The sequence below is a fragment of the Telopea speciosissima genome, unplaced genomic scaffold, assembly GCF_018873765.1.
Source record: "Telopea speciosissima isolate NSW1024214 ecotype Mountain lineage unplaced genomic scaffold, Tspe_v1 Tspe_v1.0165, whole genome shotgun sequence".
Classification (NCBI taxonomy): Eukaryota; Viridiplantae; Streptophyta; class Magnoliopsida; order Proteales; family Proteaceae; genus Telopea; species Telopea speciosissima.
The window spans coordinates 22,238-36,179 of NW_025317501.1; the positions used below are offsets into that span (position 1 = coordinate 22,238).

Consider the following 13,942-nt stretch of genomic DNA (forward strand, 5'->3'; position numbering starts at 1 on the left):
CAAACTTTTCTTCACATTTTAATAAGATAAATTGTTACACCTAATCAATTTAAAGCAAAACGAATATATAAATCAGTAAGTAATGATGATGGTGATTTTGATTGTGAAGTTTAAATAAAAATGGACGTGTTCCTCCGTGCTTTTTCAAATGTGATGGGATCCAGCTGTAGCCCTTTTTTTTTATTTTAAACTAAAGAGATTCTTAATAGGCCGGGGGGAGGGGTTGGTTTGTCTTCTTAGGAGCATTTTTTGGTTTGAAATAAATAAAAATGAACGTATTTTACATGGGTTTAAAATGTTCAAATACAAACGAATCCATTTTAAAATGCATTTTAACTGATCTAGTTTTTCTCCAATCGTGGAAGGAGTTGGAGGATCCAACTAGCCAAAACAGGGGGGTTTGGTCATTTCACATGGTGGGGTTCACCCATGAAATGATTCAAACATTTCTCTTTTGGCTGGGCTAAATCCTCCATCTCACATCATAGTTGGAGGAGAATCGAATTGCATTTTAGTCAATTATAAAAAAAATCTACCAAAAGAAAATTTATAAAAAAAAAAAAGGAATCGGATCTTATTTAAGTAGTTTTGGACCAATTAAATTGTGATTTTAAAAAATAACTAAATTAAAAAGAAAGATATTGGTCCAGCATGCTTAGAAAAGATTCATTGGCCTTGTACCTAAAAAGAAGATTTCATAGATCAACATAATTAATATCAGTGACACGATAGGATCCGTGGGATGACTTTAGGGTGAGGGAGCGAGGGCAATTGGGTTAAAAAAAAAAAACAAAAAAAAACAGAAAAAAAACCGAAGGGTGTTTCAAAATCATGTTTTCTGATTAGACTTGTCTTTAAGAAAAAACTGTTGATTTAGTCATATCAAACTTGATCAAATCAAGTCATGTTTTTTAATTAAAAAAATATATATAAATTAGTAAAAAAATAAAAAAATATGGGAAAACTAAGAAAACAAAATAAAGAAATCACAGATCATTGTATTTTGAATTCATACCATTGAACAAAAGAATTGAACAAGAGAAGAGAGTGCAAAACTTAAGGGTTTTGTTATTATTTTAGAATATAAATATATTATTTTACTCAATTGGATTTTTAAATGAATTGATTTTATGGTATTTTAGAAAACGACTATACTCATCGAGTTTGTCATGACTTGAATAAAATTATCAAATCTTATTTGATTCGAAGGATTTATGACCCAATCTCACAATTTTTCACCTTAACCTAGCCTACACAACTCTTCTCAACTCAAATGACTTGCCGCAATCAAAACCCGGTTTTTATGCCCCAGATATGATAATTCTACACATTCAAACTTTTTATTTTTTGGACAAAGATAATTTTTATTCAAAGCTATCCAAGGAGAAGTTCCTGGATGAGAGCAGAGAGTTATTTACAATAAAGAGAAGTGGTTTAATCCACCAAACACGAGACAGCCTAAGTCTAGATGACCCAAGTGGCTAGAAAATCAGCTAGAGTATTAGCATCCCCAGGCCCAGCAATGACCAACACCCCTCATGGGTCAGGCTTCCCCTTTCCGTAGTGGAACACTGGAACCCACACGCTTTCCCAATTTCTTATTGTTGGAAGCTTCCTCATAGAATCAATTTGGCCACCTAGAAACTCCAGAGGAAGCCTGCTGCAATTTTGCACATTCAATTCAATCAATATATATAACAAGAAAGGTCCTTTTACACATCAATTCTCTGCAACTCATACTATTGCAACTACAGCCTCATGGCGGAACTAAACGAAACATCTTCCTCCTTCTCTTCTGCCTCTTCATCTGGATCTTCCAATTACGATGTGTTTCTCAACTTCAGGGGTGAAGATACTCGCAAAAACTTCACTGGTTTCCTTCACTACGCTCTGAAGAACAAAGGAATCAATGTTTTTATTGATAATGAAGAATTGTGGACTGGAGAAGCCATTGGCCCAACTCTCCTTAGAGCCATCCAGGGCTCCAAAATCTCGATCCCTCTCTTCTCCAAAGGCTACGCTACAAGTAAATGGTGCCTCCTTGAACTTTCTAAGATAATTCATTGCCACCAATCCCAAGGTCAAATGGTCCTCCCGGTATTTCTCGATGTTGAGCCATCGCATGTTCGGAATCAGACTGGAAGTTTTGAGGGACCATTTCAGGAACATGAGAAGAATTTTTCTTCTCAGCCCCAAATCGTAGAGGATTGGAGGAAAGCTTTGAGAGTGGTAGGGGAACTGAAGGGATTTGTTCTCAAGGACGACGCAAATGGGTGAGTGTCTCAATTCCACAAATTTATTTCATTAACAATATACTTCCTTCCCTTACTTTGTTCTTCTTCCCAGTATATAGTTTGATTTATAAGCTTTAATGACTGGTTCATAGTCGCAAAAAATGTTTAATCGTGATGAGTAGGATTAACGATTAAAAACTGTGTTTTAGTGTAGTAGTGAACAAATAATTGCACAAAGGAAATTATATTTAGGGAAAATGTTGGGTATGCTAGTGGGGTACCCTAGGGGGAAGAGAGACATAAACACATAGGGTGCTAGCATAGCATACAGTAGTAGAGGTGTTTCTCAACCTTCGTCGGTTGACGTCAGAGTGAAGACGATGATCGTCGGGGTCTTCTCAACCTTCGTCGGTTGACGTGTCGGGCTTTTTTGATCGCCGGAGTGAGAGTGCCTTCAGTTGTGAACGGTAGCAGAGGTGCTTCTCTCTCTAGGCACATGTTCATGAGTTTCAGATCCTATAATCCAAGATTTTCTTTAACACATTTGAGTCGTCGAATACATAAATCAGGTGAGGACTCACGATTCTATCTTCTTATCGAGTTGCAGTGGAAAATTTCCTTCTTTTTCTACTTTTTATTGTTCAAGAACTTTTGGCTCAGTTTCATTCTTGAAGTAGGATGTTAATGTTCAATATCTGGTAATAACCCATGAATTGTTTGATAAAATGCTTAATAATTCTCAAAAAAATGAAGAATATATTTTAATCAAACATGTACCCAAACAATATTTACATTCTAGATATGTTTTGAGAATTAGAATGCGCATTCTCGAAAATGGAAATGCATTAACCATTTTTTTTTTGATAAAGATGGAAATGCATTACCAAACATAGCTTAAATGAGGCATTCTCGAAAATGGAAATGCATACCAAACATAGCCTAAATGAGGAATTGAAACGAACTATTTTGTACAAGAAAAAAAATGGGGGTGTGCTAAAATCCCATGGTTGTTTGGCATTTAGCCATAGAAAATGATTTGTTATAAACATCACAGCTTGATGTAGTAGATGGTTTATAAAACTGTAGTCATCCTCCAGAGGAGAATAAATTGACATCGAATCAACTTTACCCATATATATTATTTATTATATAGTAATTTATACATATATTATTTATTATATATAAATTAGTATATACATAAGTGTATATATGGTACACTATTGGTATTTGATACAGTATCGGTATGTACTGCCAGTATCAACCTCCATATCGATACTATACCGAGTACGGTACCAGTTTGGTTAACAGTTTCAGTACCGAATTGACACCCTTAATATTTATACATGACCCCTTGAGATATATAGCTTTTGTCAATGAGTGACATATAAGTAGAAATAATATGCTTTCAAAAATAAAAGTTTGGCCTTGTGGTGTAACCCAACCTTGTTTCATACAATGTACTTTTCGTACTACGTTTATAATATCTCTATGTTACCATCGTGTAAAAGGTAAATCTAACCCAATTTTGTTTCATATTACTTTCCTTACTTTGCCTCGTTGCGTGGTTCTTGCACCAGCGTGGAAATCAATGAGAGCGCGCACAAAGATATCAATATGGATGAAATTTTTTCATTTCAGTGGGGGGTTGACAGTAGTAATTTCACATGATCTTGTGTCTGGACGTAGGGGTCACCTGACCAGGCAGTGTTATTTTTCCCATATAATATATATGATTCCACAATTTCAACATTATAAAAGGTAGGCCCAAGCAATTGTAGCCATGAAAAATGTCAAACAACTTACCCATAAAATTATATATTTTTCTATGTAACCTGCCACTGGGGGATCGTTTCGAATATTTCAGCCCAAAGCCAAACCTACCAGGCTTGGAACTAGGGCTGTAAACGGATCGGATTCGGCTCGGATAGTGCTATATCCGCATCCACATCCGATTAGCTATCGGACGGATTCGGATAGTGCTAAACAGATACGGATACGGATACGGATCAGATATTTTATCCGTTTACATATTAATATAGCTTTTCGGATGGATTCGGATAGTACTAAACGGATACGGGCACGGATACGGAAATAGATTTCGGCTATTCATTTACACCCCTACTTGGAACAGATCAGAAACGGCCCAAGCCCATCCATAGGAAGAGAAATCCCAGCTTGGCCCGCCATAGGTTGAAAAGTCCAATTCAAGCTCTGAGATTTTTAGCAGGCTTCAGGTGGGCCTCTCCTCTCATCTAAAAACACCGGTGGATTTCACCAATACAGAAGCTGATCCCATTAGTTGTTTCACAGGATCATCGAGTATTTTATCCAGGGGACTTCCTGGATCTAGAAAATAACAAAAACTCGATTAAAAGAATAGATTAATAAAAAGAGAGAAACAGAAAAGAGCTCTTTGAAGTTTGAACATCTTATTTCTCTGCAACTGCAATTTCTCACTAGTGTTTATTTCTGAGTGTTTTTCATTCCATCAAAAACATTTAATTTAAATGTTCTTATGTTGTTTTAGATATTTTAAGCTCATAAGTTTGATGTTATTGTTGTAAATTTCCTTTTGTTATGAAATGATTGCAGGGATCAAGCAAAGTTAGTTGAATTAATTGTTAAAAGGGCTCTAAGTGACTTGGTCAGTAACACATACTTGGCTGAATGTAAATACTCTATTGGAATGGATTCCCGTGTAAATCATTTATTAGATTTACTAAATGTTGGCTCTGAGAACATTCAACTTGTGGGAATCTGTGGTTTCGGTGGCATTGGGAAGACAACTCTTGCGAAGGCTGTGTACAATCACATCCTTCCAAACTTCGATAAATATAGTTTTCTTTCAGATGTTAGAGAACAAGCAACACAATGCATGGGTCTTGTGTCTTTGCAAAAACGACTTCTTAAAGATATCTTCAAAGCAGACATTGACATAGCTGATTATCATAGTGGGAAAAGAATTATACACCAAAGACTTTGTAAAGAAAAAGTTCTTGTTGTTCTTGACGACGTGGACAATAGAGAACAAGTAGATGCTTTGGCTGGTGAACTCAATTGGTTTGGTCAAGGAAGTAGGCTCATAATAACAACCAGAGATGAGCATATTCTGGATGTGGCTAAAGTCGATAAAGATAAAATATACAAGCTTCAAGTGCTAGATCGTAAGCAATCTCTTCAACTATTTAGTTTGCATGCCTTTTCAACGGACCAACCTCTTGAAGATTATATACAACTTTCACATGGTCTGGCATGCTATTCTGGAGGGGTGCCTTTGACTCTAGAGGTTTTAGGGTCTTCCCTATCCGGCATATACTGTAAAGAAGTGTGGGAAAGTACATTACAAAGATTGAAAGAAATTCCTCATGGAGATGTCCAGAGAAGGTTGAGGATAAGCTATGATAGTCTAGAAGACTATTGTCAGAAAGCCATATTTCTTGATGCAGCATGCTTTTTCATTGGATGGGAGAAAGAAACTGTAATTTCTTTTTGGGAAGCTTGTGGTTTTTATCCAAAATCAGCAATAGACATATTAATCAAAAGATCCCTTCTAAAGTTTAAAGAATATAATAATGGGGAATACTACTTGAAGATGCATGATCAAATTCGAGACATGGGAAGGAAAATTGTCTTAGAAGAAAGTCATATGGAGCCGGGGAAACGTAGTAGGTTATGGTCTCATGACGACGTCTTAAAAGTTTTAGAAAGACACAAGGTAAGACCTAATTAGCACATGCTTCTTTCTCCTTCTGTGTGTGTGTGTGTAATCTTTTGAACAGTGATGCAGACTCTCCGCTGCCTTTATTATGGCGTTATTAATTTTTTATTTTTTGGTTTCATTTTCTTCCAATGCCCATTTTCTTTGGTTATTTTCTACTGTAGGGAAATAACATGATAGAAGGCTTGATCATTCCAGAGGGAGTGCATTTAACTAATGAACACTTTGAGATGATGTCCAACCTAAGATTTCTCAAACTTAGTCTAACATACTTCACCGGAGACTTTTCGCGCCTTCCTTCTGCAATAAGATTGTTGGAGTGTAATATTTCAAATTGTCTACTAATCAATTTTTATCATAAGAGATTAGTTATTCTCGACCTATCATATCCAAATGCCATTATTGAACAAGCTTGGAATATCGAGCCACAAGATGAAAATAAGGTATAGTATTTGACTTCTTCTTTTCTCATTTGATTATTAAATTATATGGATAGTTAATACGTATGTTTCTCTTTGTTTGACAACAGTTCCAAAATTTGAAAGTTCTCAAACTTAGCGGCTGGCGATATCTATCTAGGTGCCCTAATTTTTCATGGTTTCCTCACTTGGAGCGATTAGATCTTCGAGATTGCAATTCCTTGGATAAGTTAGATGAGTCCATCAGGCAGTTGAGTAAGCTCAAAACTCTTATCCTCAGTAATTGCTCATCACTCAAGAAGTTTCCTGAGTCCATTGGAGATCTAAAATGTCTAGTCAAGCTTGACTTGTGTGGAACACAAATAGAAGAACTGTCAATCAGCATTTCTAGGCTGAGTTCTCTAAAAGAGCTTATTCTCAAGCAATGCTCATCACTCAAGAAGTTGCCTGAGTCCATTGGTGATCTAAAATATGTGGTCAAGCTTAACTTGGCATCAACAGCAATAGAAGAACTCCCAAACAGCATTTCCAAGCTGAGTTCTCTCAAAGAGCTTATTCTCTACGAGTGCTCATCCCTCAAGAAGTTGCCTGAGTCCATTGGTGATCTAAAATGTCTAGTCAAGCTTGACTTGTCTGAAACACAAATAGAAAAACTCCCAAACAGCATTTCAAAGCTGAGTTCTCTCAAAGAGCTTATTCTCTACGAGTGCTCATCACTCAAGAAGTTGCCTCAGTCTATTGGTGATATGAAATGTCTAGTTCAGCTTAACTTGTGGAGGACAGAAATAGAAGAACTCCCAAACAGCATTTCCAATCTGAGTTCTCTCAAAGAGCTTATTCTCTGCGAGTGCTCATCACTCGAGAAGTTGCCTGAGTCCATTGGTGATCTAAAATGTCTAGTCAAGCTTGACTTGTCTGAAACACAAATAGAAGAACTCCCAAACAACATTTCCAAGCTGAGTTCTCTCAAAGAGCTTATTCTCAGTAGGTGTTCACCACTCAAGAAGTTGCCGGAGTCTATTGGCGATATGAAATGTCTAGTTAAGCTTGACTTGCAGAGTACGGTAATAGAAGAACTCCCAAACAGCATTTCCAAGCTGAGCTCTCTCAAAGAGCTTATTCTCTGCGGGTGCTCATCACTCGAGAAGTTGCCTGAGTCCATTGGTGATCTAAAATGTCTAGTCAAGCTTGACTTGTCTGAAACACAAATAGAAGAACTCCCAAACAACATTTCCAAGCTGAGTTCTCTCAAAGAGCTTATTCTCAGTAGGTGCTCACTACTCAAGAAGTTGCCTGAGTCTATTGGTGATATGAAATGTCTAGTTAAGCTTGAATTGCAGAGTACAGTAATAGAAGAACTCCCAAACAGCATTTCCAAGCTGAGTTCTCTCAAAGAGCTTATTCTCAGTTGGTGCTCATCACTCAAGAAGTTGCCTAAGTCTATTGGTGATATGAAATGTCTAGTTGAGCTTGACTTGTATAAAACAAAAATAAGAGAACTCCCAAGCAGCGTTTCCAAGTTGAGTTCTCTCAAAGAGCTTATTCTCAGGCGGTGCTCATCACTCAAGAAGTTACCTGAGTCTATTGGTGATATAAAATGTCTAGTTAAGCTTGACTTGTATGAAACAAAAATAGAAGAACTCCCAAACAGCATTTCCAAGCTGAGTTCTCTCAAAGAGCTTATTCTCTGCAGGTGCTCATCACTCGAGAAGTTGCCTGAGTCCATTGGTGAACTAAAATGTCTAGTCAAGCTTGACTTGTATGAAACAAAAATAGAAGAACTCCCAAACAGCATTTCCAAGCTGAGTTCTCTCAAAGAGCTTATTCTCTACGGGTGCTCATCACTCGAGAAGTTGCCTGAGTCCATTGGTGATCTAAAATGTCTAGTCAAGCTTGACTTGTCTGAAACACAAATAGAAGAACTTCCAAACAGCATTTCCAAGCTGAGTTCTCTCAAAGAGCTTATCCTCAGGTGCTCATCACTTAAGAAGTTGCCTGAGTCTATTGGTGATCTTAAATGTCTAGTCAAGCTTGACTTGCGTGAGACTCAAATAGAAGAACTCCCACACACCATCGTCGAACTGAGTTCTCTCGAAGACCTTATTCTCATAAAGTGTAAATCCCTGAAGAAGTTGCTGCCAGAGTCCATCGGTGATCTAAAATCTCTAGTGAAACTTCAATTGTCTCTGAGTACAAAATTAGAAGGACTCCCAAAGCTTCCCTCGAGTTTAGTTGAACTGCATTGTCAAAAATGCAATTCATTGGTAGGACTACCGGATTTTTCAAGGCTGAAAAATTTGAGTATATTAAATCTTGCGGGTTGCAAAAAGCTGGAGGAGATTGGAGGCCTTGAGAGAACAGAATCTTTACGATACTTAGATGTGAGAGGATGCTATAATATGATGACACGTATGCAAGGGAAGAAGATACATGGCCAGGTTGTACTTTCACCGTATTATTATTATTATTATTATTAATAATTTTCCCCTACTCTAATTGACTGACTGACTGACAACCATTAATAGAAACTGCCATTAAGGTTATTTAACTTTGACGATTGATGATGATTGACTGTTCCTTTTAATTTCCTCTGATTCGCAGGGAACACTTTTACGGAACATGTCGCTGCAGAGACATTGTAGTTATTCCTTGACTGCTGGTAATGATGGGAATAATAAGGGGTTAATTTTGTGCCTTGTTTTGGAATTCATCTCCAATCTGAAATTGAAACATGGTGGTGGTCACCTAGTAGTATCCATTGATTTAGATATTTATAGTCAGATCTACCAAAGAGATAAAACAACCTTGTCGTGTTGTCATACGCTGGGAATTGAGTATAATACTACTACTACTGAAGGAGAAGGAGATATAATATACATCCACCATTTCAAAGGCTTTGACTGGTTTGGGATTCCGTTGCAAGGAAAAGATGAGATTGAGATTAATTCTATTTGGCAATCCACGGCATTTTGTGGGCTAGATGATGGGGTTGTGTGTCGGGTAAAATTCTGGAAGCTTTTGTTCGAGAATAAGGAAACTTACCCCCAGATGGTAGCAGATTTCTTCAAATGGTCACATTTTGATGATGATGGTGGTGTAGTAGTAGTACCTTCTCTTAGCAGTCTGGGGTTAACTTGTTGGTCACGAGCTGAGGCTGAAGGATCAAATTCTGTTCCCAAGGAAAAAGAAGAAGAAGCTGAAGGATCAAATTCTGTTGTTGAAGGATCAAATTCTGTTCCCAAGGAAGAAGAAGAAGAAGCTGAAGGATCTGAAGGATCAAATTCTGTTGTTGAAGGATCAAATTCTGTTCCCAAGGAAGAAGAGAAGCTGAAGGATCTGAAGGATCAAATTCTGTTGTTGAAGGATCAAATTCTGTTCCCAAGGAAGAAGAAGAAGAAGCTGAAGGATATACTACTGTTCCCAAGGAAGAAGAAGAAGAGGAAGAAGAAGAAGGAGAAGAAGACGAAGAAGAAGAAGAAGAAGAAGAGGAGAGGAATAACACAACAGCAGATTTCTTGAGTTGTTTCGGATTGAGCTCTGTTTCTGATGTAGTGGAGGAAGAGAGAGCCAGCAAGAGAGCTCGTCTTCAGGACAACAATGATGAGGCAGCAGGAACTTCTCTCAGTCTGAATCTTTACACCCTTTGAATTGAAAATAAACGTACAACAACGAAGCTAAGCTGATGAACGATGATGATGATGATGTTGTAGAGTATCTCCCTCTCTCATAGTGAAAAAGCTGAGGAGGACTAATAGATAGAGCAATCGATTTCATCAGAACATCTCCACACCAAGCACAAGCAGGTTAGTTGAATCTGCATTATGTTTTAATCATCTAGCATTTTAATTTGTTGCGATCAGCTTGGTTGATCAATGAGTGACAGACAAATACCAGGCCATCCATTTATTTCATTTGCCACTACTTGTTCTCTGTTTAAACTTTTAATTATAGTCTAAAATTAATGTTTATCACATAGACATGATTTGATTCTGAATTGCACTATATATACGAAAGTATTAGGATCTTCTTACATATCACCTACCCAATCGGCTTGGATAAATAAATTAATTCCCTTTCAGTTCCTAAAAAATATGGCATTGTTTGTTTGCATTGAAAATGTAGTTAGTTGATTGTCATCAAAATGCTATATGAGCTTAGAAAATCCTTTACATACATGGCATGTTTGCACTGGAAACATGTATTCCAAAGCATCAATTCTAATTATTAGCCACAATTGAGAATCTGAATTGAAACCAAGTATGTATTAAGTTAATACTGAATTCAGAACAGGTTTGCTTCATTCTTTAATAACTCTTCTGTACCAAGGGGCTTACTTGGAAAATAAAAACCATATTTGTATCTATTTTCTATTTCTCACTTTATTTCTTTATTATAAAGGGAGTGGGCTGAAGCAACAGAGAAGATAGTGGTGTGACAGTGTTCTCTTTGTCAAGAAAGGAAGGAAAAATGTTGCAGTTCTTCTTGTGTTTGTGACATTAGTATTTTGGTGATGGTATTATACTCTTTTGAATCCATTCGTTTGGTTAGAATTATTGTCATCTAATAATTTATGTTTGTGGTATCTAGAGAAGGTTTGTATTTCTATTATTATCATAGTGGATATTTTTCTGGGCTAAAGCCTCGTGGTTTTTTCCCTTTCACCTTGAAAGGGTTTTCCACGTTAAAAATCGGTGTGTTCTTTTATTGTTTGTTTGGTTTAATTTATTTAAATTATTAACTTTTCCACATACTTTGTTGTTGTGCATCTTCATAAGCTTGCACAGAAATGAGCTAGTGATGTTATAGTAGACCAAACTGAGCAAATGATGTTATATATCTAGATTGAAGGATAGCAAGAAGGGCAGGGTGGGCCGAGTTTAGCCTAACCTAAAGAGCTGCATTATGTAATTGATCAACATGGACCCATCTCGCCTATGAATAATGAATGGGACTTTAGGCAACTTGGTTGGGGCCCTTGGATTATGGAAGGGACATTGGGCCATTATGTTTTTAAAACTCAGACTTGCCCCAAACCCAATTTTAGTGATACCAGATGGCTCAGAATTCAGATTACAAACATTCTTTTTGAGTAGAGGTGTCAACGGGTCAGGCTCGGTTAGGCCTAACCAGGCTCCACCAATCTCAAGCCCTGCAACATGATTGTCCGTTTAGTTAATCGGGCCGGGTTTTGACAAGTTCGGTCAGTCTTGGGCTATAATCGGGTTACTAGAATCGAGCCTTAACCAGGCTGTGACCAAGTTTAACTCTAAACGGGTCTTAATCGGACTCTAAATGGTGCAAGCCATAGATTTATCGGAATGCTTTTATTTTTTCATGCGGATTTGTTTACTTAACGAAGCAAGGAAACAAAACAGTATTGAGGTTCCTAAAAAAAAAGCATTGGGGATTGCTTGATTGTACTATGAAAAAGAGAAGTTGGGATAGCATTTCTCTTCTGTCTCTTCTGCTGCATGTCCAGGGCATTCTTGTTCTTTCCCAACAACAATTATGAGGCAGCTGGTTCAGGGTTATGCAATTGCTTTCTCGCAGTGAAAGCTGTTTGGATTGTTCCTGCAACTGTTTCAGTACAGGATTTTTTGTAATGAAGCTCTAATGCTCTTCTACTAGTCCTTCTCTTATATAGCCCGGGTTCAATTTTCTCAAGTAACAATGCTTATGGAGGTTTTATTTTGAAGGTGATTTGGTACAGATGTCAACACCGAGCATGAGTAGGTTAGTTGAATCTAAATACATTCTAGTCTAACCTTTAATTTGTTCTTTTCACCCCAAAGGAGAGAGAGAAATTATAATCTAATTACATTCTAATCCTCATTCGGTAGGAGGTTTGAGATCACCAAGATGCATAGCAATTAGAGAATGAAAATTACCATGGTATAATAGCCCAAAAAATTCCTCTACAGTGCCATAATCTTGCGGTACATTGCTGTGCGGGCCTGAGAGCTTGACACGTGGATGATGCGACATCCAACAATGCTGTGCTCGAGAAGAAAGAGAAAAAAAAAAACTGTTTTGCATTGATCTCACACCGTTGGATGAAGCTTCTTCCATTGTTGAGCTCTCAGGACCGTACTGCAGTGCACTGCAGGATGCCCATACTGTAGAGAATTTTTAATCCATATTAGCCCCCATCTATCCACTGAAGTAAGGTGGACAAACTAATAAAATATGGGAGAATGTTCTCTGTGTCGGGGGCGCAGGCTGCGCCCAGACACATGGGGGTGGGTACAATGACCACCCTGGCCCCCTGAGTGGTAGGCCCATGTGTCTTGGCGCAGCCTGCAGTGTAGACTTAATACCCTCTCTCTCTCTGTCTCTCTGCTAATCCTTTGATTAATATTTGATATTTTTGGTGCAATGTTGGCGCAGGCCATAAACTAATATAAAACCATGGAAACTCCTGTCAGAGGAATTGAGAGAAGCCAATGAGAGGAGCAAATGGATTGAAAGGGAACCTTATGCTTTCTGGAGAGGGAATCCTTCAACATCCAAAACCAGAGAAGAGCTCATGAAATGTAATTCTACAGACATTCGAGCTTACGTTGTGCTAATTAAAAAAGTGAAACTCAAACTAGGATCTTGCAAAGCTTGTGGGTGTTGACAGGCAATTTGATCTACTCGTGATTTTTGCCTATGATGAAGGTCTCATAGCAGGATCCACTCAAGTTTTAAACTAATTAAACATCTGAGGATTTGGGTTGTAAAAACCGGGACAGAATCGACCGATTTGGATTAGCTGATCCCATTCCAAAATCTAGGGTTAGGGTTCCCTGTTCTTACCCTTCAGCAAGAAAGAAATTTCGATTGCAAGTGGAGAAGTTCCTGTTCTTGTTTCTTACCCCTTCAGCCCAGTGAAAACGATGAAGAGAGAGAGAGAGTATGGTGTTTGTATTTGGGGTTTGACTCTTAAGGGTGTTATCGGGAATTCACCTTGTTGGTAGGATAATTTCACAATTATAAAAAGTTAACAGGGACTTAACTGCTAAGACCTATCGGAGTGGATTACGTCAATATAAAATAAACAAATAAGGGGTAATGCTGCGCCGCTTCATAATTTCTTGGGGACACCCGCCCGTGGCTGACTAAGGCCCAGAAGCTCCCGGTTCGTGCGTGGCGAGGGGGCCATGTACTACAATTTAAAAAAAAAGAAAAAAAAAGAAGGGGCCAACGGAGTGGACTAAGTCAATATAAAATAAACAAATAAAAGGTGTCTGGGATATTTTGTCCAAGTTTGACAAGTCCGTGACATATTGAATAATTAGAGGAGGTGTCCGTGAAATTTAGCCTTAATTTTTTAATGACCTTTGCAAGGTCATCAACAAGCTCGATGACAATTATTTAAAATTAAAAACTAAAATAGCGCAGCAGCAACCCTTCAGGAAATGCCTGCCACACTTGTCTTAGTAAACAATGATTTCTTCGAAAGTCTTGTGCGTTCAATAGTTCCTACTTAACTTTTAAAGAATTAATTTCGCTTTCACTATCAAGAATTAAAATTCAGTGTGAATCAGCGCTTATTGGTGAGGCATATGCTATTGGATCTGGACTGATTC

The 13,942-nt window shown here is 37.7% G+C and overlaps 1 protein-coding gene across 1 annotated transcript; it reads left to right on the plus strand.

Annotated features, from left to right (window-relative positions):
- The first annotated feature begins 1,733 nt into the window (after positions 1–1,733).
- LOC122647793 (disease resistance protein RUN1-like) lies at positions 1,734–11,974 on the plus strand. Its single transcript, XM_043841109.1, has 6 exons — positions 1,734–2,273; positions 4,827–5,963; positions 6,215–6,395; positions 6,482–8,809; positions 8,973–9,787; positions 11,851–11,974. The coding sequence occupies exons 1-6, from the start codon at positions 1,759–1,761 to the stop codon at positions 11,972–11,974; spliced, it is 5,100 nt and encodes a 1,699-aa protein (XP_043697044.1). The 5' UTR covers positions 1,734–1,758.
- The last annotated feature ends 1,968 nt before the right edge of the window (positions 11,975–13,942 follow it).

What these genes read in the sequence shown, in the direction of transcription:
- LOC122647793 (XM_043841109.1), top strand. Translation starts at nt 1,759, where the DNA reads ATGGCGGAACTAAACGAAACATCTTCCTCCTTCTCTTCTGCCTCTTCA. An exon ending in CTCAAGGACGACGCAAATGG is followed by an intron (nt 2,274 to 4,826) that starts GTGAGTGTCTCA and finishes AAATGATTGCAG; the next exon opens with GGATCAAGCAAAGTTAGTTG. An exon ending in GGAAGAAGATACATGGCCAG is followed by an intron (nt 8,810 to 8,972) that starts GTTGTACTTTCA and finishes TCTGATTCGCAG; the next exon opens with GGAACACTTTTACGGAACAT.